The sequence below is a fragment of the Zootoca vivipara genome, chromosome 6, assembly GCF_963506605.1.
Source record: "Zootoca vivipara chromosome 6, rZooViv1.1, whole genome shotgun sequence".
In the NCBI taxonomy this organism is placed as follows: domain Eukaryota; kingdom Metazoa; phylum Chordata; class Lepidosauria; order Squamata; family Lacertidae; genus Zootoca; species Zootoca vivipara.
Window position 1 is genome coordinate 24,639,420 of NC_083281.1, and position 10,478 is coordinate 24,649,897.

General features: G+C 48.4%; 1 protein-coding gene across 3 annotated transcripts; it reads left to right on the forward strand.

Annotated features, from left to right (window-relative positions):
- Positions 1-993: 993 nt before the first annotated feature.
- On the forward strand, positions 994-7,800 carry LOC118087810 (interferon-inducible GTPase 5-like). Of its 3 annotated transcripts, XM_035120821.2 has the most exons (4): positions 994-1,174; positions 1,989-2,033; positions 2,924-3,110; positions 4,857-7,800. In XM_035120821.2, exon 4 carries the CDS (start codon positions 4,873-4,875, stop codon positions 6,109-6,111), a length of 1,239 nt encoding a protein of 412 aa, XP_034976712.2. In that variant the 5' UTR covers positions 994-1,174; positions 1,989-2,033; positions 2,924-3,110; positions 4,857-4,872; the 3' UTR covers positions 6,112-7,800. The 3 variants fall into 3 exon arrangements, with proteins under 3 accessions (XP_034976712.2, XP_034976711.2, XP_034976710.2); XM_035120820.2 differs by lacking the exon at positions 2,924-3,110; XM_035120819.2 differs by lacking the exons at positions 1,989-2,033; positions 2,924-3,110 and having other exon boundaries at positions 996-1,174; positions 4,857-7,799.
- The last annotated feature ends 2,678 nt before the right edge of the window (positions 7,801-10,478 follow it).

Below are 10,478 nucleotides of genomic sequence, written 5' to 3' on the forward strand. Positions count from 1 at the left end.
CAGCGCCGAGGGCCTTCTGGCGGATTCCTCACTGAGAGAAGTGATGTTAAGAGGGGACCAGGCAGGGGGCCTTCTTGGTAGTGGCGCCCGCCCTGTGGAACGCCCTCCCATCAGATGTCAAGGAAATAAACAACTATCTGACTTTTAGAAGACATCTGAAGGCAGCCCTGTTTAGGGAAGTTTTTAATGTTTGATGTTTTATCATATTTTTAATATTCTATTGGAAGCAGTCCAGATGGGTGGGGTATAAATAAATTTTGTTGTTGTTGTTGTTGTTGTTGTTATTCCATCTTATGTACTGCAGATGCAGGTCTGGTTGTGCAACCATGGGTCAGCCAAATTTCCCTCAAAGCACTGCTCTGCTCCCCCAGCCTGCCATTTACACCCCAGCCTATGGATTTTATCCAACATTTCTCATGCTCAGAGCACACCAGCTGCAATGAATGCACCTGATTAACTAGAAGGGGTTAAAAAAAACTAGGCAATTTCTACAGTCCTTTGCAAATACTCTATTCTACACTGCAGTAGTAGGAAGGACAGGCTCTGCATAGTCCGCTTTCATCAATGCCACGTGGCTTGTTGTTGTTGTTATTGTTTAGTCCTTTAGCTGTGTCTGACTCTTCGTGACCCCATGGACCAGAGCACGCCAGGCACTCCTGTCTTGCACTGCCTCCCGCAGTTTGGTCAAACTCATGTTCGTAGCTTCGAGAACACTGTCCAACCATCTTGTCCTCTGTCGTCCCCTTCTCCTAGTGCCCTCAATCTTGTCTGCACCTAAGCCACGTGGCTTAAGTGCAGACAACTCAGGTGCTGCTGGGACTGGCACAGAGGCAACAACAGCAGAGGTAAAGGATTGCCCACATAGGATGCTTCCACATGTGATATTTTGGGACTTCCCAGAAAAGGCAGCATCCCCGCTATTCGAACGGGCTGCTTGGAGCTCCCTCGGGCAAGGAATGCGGCTGCGGCTATTTGTTGCGAATGCGATCTTATCTCATCCTCGCTGGTTATCTTCGTTTTCGTGTTTGCTTTTAGTTGTGTGGTGATCCGGAGGGAGAGGGTATAAGAGGGAGACAGAGGGAGAGAGCAGGACGGAGAAAAGCGTGAGGAACCTCGAAGCAAAACCTCTGATAAGAGGACTGAGCTTGACTGCAAAAAATCGGTCCGGTAGCAGGTAAGGAGTTGAACTTTTCTCCTGGGTCTAGAATGATTTCCGTTTCTTTTTGAGCTTATTTGCGTTAAAGGAGACTCTGAGCTCCTTGCTTGGTGCAGGCGGCAGAACGATTACATATTGTTTTTTTTTTACCTTTTACTTTTTAAAATTGTGATTTTTTTTACCTTTAACCTTATTATATTTATTATATTAATTATAGTATAGCTATTGTGATGCTACGTATATCATATTACTGTATATCTAGTGCTTTTCCCCCCTTAAAAATGTTTAGGGGTACTCTCATTTTGACTCAAGAAAATCACCATTTTATCATTCAAATCGGGAAATATAAATAGAGTAAATGGAGAGAAGTTTAAAGAACATGCATTTCCTCCTATCACACAGCTGACAGCTCACAGTAACTTCAACATTGGCATGAGGTTGTGTGCACTAACATCTTCCTGATTCCTTTCTGAGAAAGGAAAGGAAGTCGCCATCGGAGCTGGTAACAACAAAATGTTTGTGGTATGTGTACCCCTGCGTCGTCCCCCCGGAAAAATCACTGGTCATATCATATTATAAACATCATCATCATTATTACAATGATGTTCTAGAAGGCTGCCCTTTTCCCCCTGGCAAATGGAATAAATAACATGCCATCACCATGGAGCAGAGCTGCTGCTACCAATTTATACTGTAGTTCAAATCGGGGAAAATAAATACAGTAAATGGAAAAAAAGTAGCAAAGGTTCACAAAAAATGTTTTGGGGTAAACTCGGGAAACCCCCTCAGCGCCCTCCCCCCCCCCAACGATCTGCTCCCCATTCTTCCCTAGGTCACTCTGCTGAACATCTGGATCGCCACGGGTTTGTCTTGAAAGGTATGCGTGGGGGTGGGGTGCCTGGACTGGAGGGGTGGGTGAGAGCAGCTGTGGGCCGTGGCCAAAGTTTAGCCGGAGTTGAGTTCAGATCGGGAGCAATTCAGATTGCAGGGAAAGAGAAGTTTTCCCCAAAGCGGCTGGCTCCGCAAGATCAAGATATCCCCTTCGCCCACCCCGCCTCCCGACCGGTGGATCGATGGGAATCTGCCACTGAGGTCGCGGGAGGACAATCAGAGTCCCGCCTGCAAAAGGACGGGATACAGCGGGAGGTGTTGGAAGGAAAATGTGGACCGGTGGGCACACACTTGACTCGGAAAGCCAGCCTCCCATCCACCTGGATCCTGGGGAAAGCGAAGATCCGGCCCTGACACCTTAGTGGACTTTTCAAAGTCTTTCTGTTTGTGCTTTTTCAAAGCAGGGGCAAATGTCGTTTCAGTAGGTGGCCCTTGGCTTAAAATGAAGTTTGGAAACTGTTGCTCTGGGTGCCTTGAAGGTACTTGAGAGGTAGGAACGGGCTCAGGATAGGACGTTCAAAAACAAGAGCGCAGGACAACAGACGAGTTGCTATGAGTCATAGCCATAGCTGCCAAGTTTTCCCTTTTCCCGCGAGGAAGCCTAGTCAGCATAAGGGAATTTCCCTTAAAAAAAGGGAGAACTTGGCAGCTATGGTCATAGCTCTCTCTTTCCTGTTGTGCTTCTGGGAAGCGTCTGCTTAGCCACACTGGAATGCAGGATGGCAGAATGCATTGGCCTTTGGGCCGATGCAGCAGGGCTCTTAACAACAACAACAACAACAACAACAACAACTTCTTATTCTGTCAGTGCAGGATACTTAGCTGGAGACAAGCAAGTACTCAGATAAATGTTTTCTCCCTCTCTCCTAACCCTAGAACTTGTAGACTCCAAGGAAGCTGCATGTCGGAAGATTCAGGGCAGAGAAAAGAAAGTACTGGTTCAGGCAGCACAGTTAAAACTATCTGGAACTCTCTCCCTCAGGAGGCAGTGATGGCCACCAACTCTGGAGAATTAAACAGATTCATGGAGGATAAAGTCTATCAGAGGCTACTAGCCACAATGGTTATGTTCTGCTTTTCTTCTGACTTGAGACCATTTGCTATTTAGATTAATACTAATATTGTCTACATGAACCAGTAGTGACTCGCTAGGATTCACTTCTTGGAATAAGGAAAGTGCACCAGAAAGTTGTTTGCATAACTCTGCAAACAAATCAGAATGAATGTCATGGACAGTTTTCCTTAATACACACAGCATATTGACGTGGGTGGCGCTGTGGGTTAAACCACAGAGCCTAGGGCTTGCCAATCAGAAGGTCAGCGGTTTGAATCCCTGCGACAGGGTGAGCTCCCATTGCTCGGTCCCAGCTCCTGTCATCCTAGCAGTTCAAAAGCACGTTAAAGTGCAAGTAGACAAATGGCATGCCAGTGCAAGTAGATAAATAGGTAGCGCTCCGGCGGGAAGATAAGCAGCATTTCTGTGCACTGCTCTGCTTCGCCAGAAGTGGCTTAGTCATGCTGGCCACATGACCTGGAAGCTGTACGCCGGCTCCCTTGTCCAGTACAGCGAGATGAGTGCCGCAACCCCAAAGTCGTCCGCTGACTGGACCTAATGGTCAGGGGTCCCTTTACCTTTACCTTTATTGATCTTTAAGACACACACATACAAGAGGGAGATAGAGCATTTCATTTCCTTTGCCCATTCAGACTACTTATTTCACAGAAGAGGGAAACCCTTGGCATTGCATTTCGATTTTTGTCTGCTTTTAGAAAGAAGGGGGGGGGGAGAAAAACCTGTAAAAAAATATATAGAACATTATCATTACTTACACAGCACTGATGCCAAAGCATAGTAATGTGTATAAACAATATTTTGTTATTCATACCTTGCTGTCTTTCTCAAGGGAAACTTTTTAAAAAAATCATTATATTCTCCTATGGAAGCTTTAAGTTCTTCTCCTTCTCCTTCATTTGATTTCTCACCCGACCCTTTGCAATAAAGTCCCATGGGTGGATTGCAACAATCTAAAGTGCAATGTTAGAAACGGTTTAAAACACCCGGAGGTGTCTCTTCAGCATGCAAACACTGTTGAATGGGAATGATACAATGAAGGTGTTGGTCACACACTTGTAGGGAGGGAATTCCACAATTCAGGGGCTGTCATTTGGGGCCTAAGTCATTTTAGGGCATTAATCACTAGTGCAATAGTGATTTAAATTGGCTATGCACCAACAGCTTATATGATGCTTCTTTTTTGCCCTGGGAGAAATGAAAGTCAAGAGTTATAAGTCAAAAGTCAGTTTGAGGGCCACATTCCGTACAGTCAAGCAAGAGGCATTATCAGAGTTCAATGGCATAAACATGGAGATGTGAAGTAGGGCAGCTGAGGGGTGTGGCCTGAGGAGAGTTCTGAGGGCCATATAGAGAGGCCTGGAGGGCCACATTTTGCCCAAGGACCTATGGTTCCCTACCCGTGAACAAAAAAAGGGAAGCAGGCTTTAGAGGTCAGAGCCAGGAAGCCCTAATTTCCCCCCATCCTGATAACCTCTCACATAATTTTTTTTGGATGGAAATAAGGCCCTATTTATAACATAAACATTATTCAAGACAACGTTGGCCCATTTTCTCTTTCTCCAAATATCCAGCCCAGAGCTGAGCTGGAAACATGGCTCTCTAAATGAAAAAAAGGTGCCCTGTTTCATGCTATCTCCTCAGATGATGTCTCAGATGTGGAACACATTGTCCCACAATAAGTGAAGCTTGTTTAATGTCTCCTTATGTGTTGCATTCTCTCCCCTTTCCTGCCAGGCCTCGACACGATCCTATGGCAGTTCAGCCACCGCCAGATTCCCAAAAGCAAGCCTCTGCATGTGCAGAAGAATATGATATCATCACTGAAGAAGACATCGAAGAGATTAGGAATGCACTTGAAGGAGGAAGAATGGCAGAAGCAGCGTCCAAAATATTGGAAAACCTGCAGAATTTGGAGCATGCCCGGCTGGACATTGCAGTAACAGGAGAGGCTGGCGCCGGCAAGTCCTCATTTGTCAATGCCATTCGAGGCCTAGGGGATGAAGACGAAGGATCTGCCGCCACTGGGGTTGTAGAGACCACGATGGTGCCCACTCCTTATCCACACCCCAAGCACCCCAACGTGATTGTGTGGGATCTGCCCGGAATCGGGACTCCAGATTTCCAGTCCAGCACTTACCTGGAGCAGGTCAACTTCTCCCGCTATGACTTCTTTATTCTCATTGCCTCAGAACGCTTCAAGTCCAACCATGCCCATTTGGCGCAGGAAATCCAGCAGATGGGCAAATGCTTCTACTTCGTGCGCTCGAAGGTAGATGCAGATCTAGAGGCCACCAAAAAGCGCCGGCCAAAAGCCTACGACGAGGAGGCGATACTGAGGAAGATTCGAGAGAATTGCGAAGCGTGCCTTCAGGCCGAAGGAGTGGCTGCTCCCCAGGTCTTCCTCCTTTCCAGCTGGGAGCTAAAAAAGTACGACTTCATAAAGCTTGAGGAGACGCTGGAGAAGGAGTTGCCGAGCCACAAGAGACATGCCTTCCTCATGGCCCTGCCAAACATCTCTTTGGCCATCTTGCAGAAGAAGAAAGAGGCCTTGCAGAAGCAAATCTGGAAGCTGGCTACCGTCTCATGCGGAATAGCAGCTGTGCCCATCCCAGGCCTCTCTGTAGCTTGCGATACAGCTATTCTGGTTAAGTCTCTTTCGGAATACCGTCAGAACTTTGGCCTGGACGAAGAATCCCTCGGCAAATTAGCTGAGAAAGTTGGCAAGACTGTGGAGGAGCTTAAAGAGGTGATCAAGTCACCACTGGCCAAAGAAATCTCCAGGGACCTTGTAGTGAAGATGCTAACCAAAGCCGGTGGTGGGGCGTTGATGCTGGTGGAGTACTTTGCCAGCACAATCCCTGTATTTGGCTCCATGACAGCTGGAGGGATATCCTTTGGAACCACCTATTACATGCTTTACAGCTTCCTAGACGAGGTGGCAGGTGATGCTCAGCGTGTCCTCATCAAGGCCTTTGAGTCTGATGTTTGAAGGAGTTCTTCGGATCTCATGTAGTGGACCATGATGGGTGCTTAGCTTCTAAATGTATGGAATGGCACCAAATTGAACAGAGCTCTGTCCTTGCAAGCTCAGGATTAAGCTCACTTAATTCTCTCTTTTTTAATGGTGCCTACAATTATGGGGAAAGGGCTTTGCTTGTTGCATAGTTTCAACACGGTATCTTTCCAATTCCAGCAAAGGAATCCTGGGAACTAAATGGGGATTTCTTAAAGAATGCCAGCACCCTAACAAAACTACAATTCCCAGGGTCCTTTGTTGGAAAGCTGTGGCAGTTAAACCTAGAATGAAGCTGGATGAAACTTGTCTTGTAGATGTGAGCCATATGCATTTGACGGGAGGCCTTTTGGGATTGGCTTGCTTCCTTTAGTGAAAAACTGGATGATGAATGTTTAATTTTGTTTTAATGTTACTACTCTAATAACTTTATAACTAAAGCCAAGATTGTGCTGTTTTAGACCCGGTGGAGCTCCTGGGTAAACGTTCAGGGCTTAACTTAACAAAGAACTGGAATACAAATCAGTTCCCTTTTTACTAGTGGTTCAAGCCACAGATTGTGACAACCTGAATCTTTAGGCCTGTCTTGCTTTCCTTTCTTTTTTCCTTTTGGAATAATAAAATGTGTCTAACCTAAAGCATCTAGAGTGTACAAGTTCCTTGGTTTGAAGCAGAAGATTTAAAACAAGTGGCATCTTCTCACTCATAAGTAACTCTGAGCCAGGTCCCATTGTCCTCTAGGAAAAACTTTTATCTGGCCAGCTCCAATCCCATTAGCTATATTGGAACTCCAGGTTAATTTCTAGATTTAAGCAACAGCCAATACTAATGAGGAAAAAATTAAAGGCTGGGAGAAATTTTAATGGGATGGGGCACACATTTTACACAAGCCTTCTGGGAGCTGTAGGTAAGCCCAATTACAGTTTGTTCAGATTTTAAAAAAATGCATTCTTTGCCAAATGAAATACTGAGCTTGGCTAATAACCCAAGGAAGTTTAACCAATTTGTTAAGCAAATCCTCTCTACTGATGACCTAGCGATACAAACTTTAGACCACGATTCTGAGTACACCTGTCGCTTAACAAGTAAGACTAGTAAACTATGGCTTTAGTTTTATAAACTTAATTCATACAAGACATGTTGGAGCTACCTATTATGAGCCAAAATCTAAATTTCCATGTTTCTTATGAATCCTGTTCTAATCAAACATGGTAAGCAGGTTTTTTGGGCATAAGACGACTTATGAAAACTAAGTACAGAAACCATACGAGAATTCCAGGGGTGTCAGATCTCAATTGCTGTGATGTAGCTTTCCAGACAGCAGAATGTTTCATGTTTCCTGGGGCACTGCTCTGCCATCTAACCTTTCTCTGAGGCCAAAGCATGATGTGGTTATGTCTACGAAAGTTATCTCCAACCACATCTATGAAGCATGACAGGTATCATGTCACAGACGAAAAGCTCTCAGGGGATTTGGCTGTAGTGCATGTACTTCACTTCTGCCACAAAGTCAGTGACAGTCAGCAGAAGAGGCTGTCATGACGACGGTAGGAAGCGATGGAGGGAAAAGCAGTGAAGTGTCAGCGTCATTCCTGACAGCGGATTTGGCACTTCAAAAGGCATTTGCTGAGAAACATTCCCTGGAGGAAATATCCTGGCAAAGCAGCACCCAGCACAGGTTGAGTCTTCTGATACCCCTTCTTCAGAGGGATGCCATTACGGATATTATTCTTTCAATAATTATATATAATAGGCCAGGCTATGCTCAACATATAGGCATCTATGCGTATCCACACTAGAGATACTGTTAACAGAGGAGGCAGTCTGGAGTTTTTTGGGGGAAAGCCTCACACAACGTGAAACAGCACAAACAATTTATTAAACAAGAATGTCATATTCCCCAAAGGGAAGTTACTCTTAACTCACATTGCGGCAGGAACAAGAAAGCTAGGCTTGGATCGAGGAAAGGGGCAGACTTGAGGGGGAGATGCGTTGGGTTCCACATCCCTCAAAATGGAAGGTTATGAGCAACACACTCGACTACAGGGAAGTACTATCTCAACATATACAAAGCAACAACTCTCGCTCCCCACTGACCTTTGCCCTGACCCACCACTGCAACTGTGGATAATTTTTTTTTTCTGCCCAGAGGGTAGGAGGAGGTTACAGGTGGTTCTGTCATAACTCCTACACTGGCTTCTGCTTTCTGGAGGGAGTCGCAGCCCATGAGAAGACATGCATAGCTCTCTCGTCTTTGCATGTAGGTGGGAACGGAGCAAGACCCATGCTGGGCGGCAGGCAGTACGGTGGCCCAGTAGGGACACCACACCAATCCTGTGTTTTTGCTCCTTGCAACTTGCATAGCATCACCGAAGGAGGGCTAGGGCCCACCCCCAACAGCTCCCTCTCTGGGAGACACATGTCGCTTTGTGCCTCTGGACGCCGGCTCAGATGCCCTGGCCCACCCAGCTGGGGGGGGGGAGCCTGGCTGCTGTTCGGCAGCTACCAATGCGAGGATGTCACACTCAGGCCAGCTGCACTGCTGCACTACTTGCCTTGATCTAATCCAGTGTGCTCACTGCGCCCACACATGAAAGAGTTGTCATATGGCATATCGGAGGCCATAATTTCACAAAATACACATATATGCGTACACTTTCATACCTTGCAACTTCATTACACCTAGAGTTCTGCAATGTAAGATTGCAGGAGAGTTTGAAACTTTCCCTCCACCTCCCGTGAGACTGATGATAATCCTCTACAGCACGGGTGTCAAACACAAGGCCCGGGGGCCTAATCCGGCCCGCCAGACCTCGTCATGTGGCCCGCGTAGCCGCTGCCGACAGTAGCCGCTGACAGTAGTTCTGGAGCCTGCGATTGGCCGAGGGTCAAAACCGGGGGCGGGGCTGCAGGCGGAGGCCGGGACGCTGGAGCCACGCTGACGGCCTTGGCCAGGGAATTTCAATTTCGAATGAGGCTGAGGGAGGCGGTGGCACAGCGGCCAGACGGGGAAGTGAGATGCAGGAGGAGGAGGAGGAAGCCCGCCGAGGAGGTAGGAAAGCCCTACAGGCGCCGCCGGCAAAGTTGGTGCCAGGACGGAGCAGCGTTGCATTTTTTTTTTTGGCGGGCTTTGCTGTTGTCTCCGAGAGCGAGTGAGGCGGCACTGGGGAGCCGCCGCCCGCCGCTTCCCTTCCTCTCCTCGGCTGCATCCGGGAGGTGGGCGAGCGAGCGGGCGAAAGGGACGCGGAGTGAGCCTGAGGGCGAAGCGCAACAGCCGCTCTCTTGATGGAGCCGGGTTTCTCTTCCCTCTTCCCCCGTTTTCTCCTCATAGACACTCGGGAGGGTGCCTGGCTTTTGCTCTGCCCCCCACCCCGAGCCGCCCTTTGGCTTCTCAGTTCCGGTGGAGCTGCTCCCCGGGGGGCGGCCGGGAGGGAGGCGGCGACGACGGCACGGGTTCCTGCTCTTCCCGCTCTGCCGCCACATCCTCTCAGCCCCTCGTGATGTAGGGCTCCAGATGGAGTCGCCTCGCGGTTTGAGTAGGTGGGAGGGGAATTTTTTTTTGGGGGGAGGTTTTCAAGCCTCCTCTGCCTGCAGTCCCGGTAGGGAGAGGCGGCGGCGAAGACGACAACAGCGCGGGTGGGGGGAAGAGCAGCTCTGAGGTGAAGATGCACGTCCGCTGGGGCTGCCGCCACCTTCCTCCTCGGGAAACCCGCTGCCCTCCCTCAGCGCGAGGGGAAGGGACTCTGGCGCTGAGGAGGGAGGATGCAAAAGCAAAGCAGGGAGTTGGCGCTGCACCGCATGTTCCTGCCCCTTTCCAAAGCATGGGGTGGGTTGCAGCGTGTGGCATCCTGCCTAGTGGGGTTTGGGTGTGCGCAGGGCGGGAGAGGGAAGCCCTCTTTCCATCTGCAGGTTTTTAATCCCAGCAGTGGCTTTCTCCTTCCTGCCGAAGGTTTAGTTGAGCGCCCCCCGCCCCCGGAAGCCATCAATCCCCACCGTTTGTTCAAATTTCCCTCGTTTACATCCCCTCCCACACACGCACCACGACGCAGGAATGTGATCCGCGTGGGGGCGGGAATGAGCTTACATTATTACAAAAAACAGTAATAATTGAATGCAGTGACAATAATTTATGATAATAAAGAGTGGACACATAGTCCTACAGACACAACCGGCCCTTTGAGGGTGACCAAACTGCTGATGCGGCCCCAAATGAATTTGAGTTTGACACCCCTGCTCTACAGTATTTCCCGATTGCAGCAAATAGCAAAAGCAGCATTCCTCGCTAGGGGGAGCACGGAGCAGCTGCTTGATAGACGAGATTCTGCCTTTCCTGGGAAGGTCCC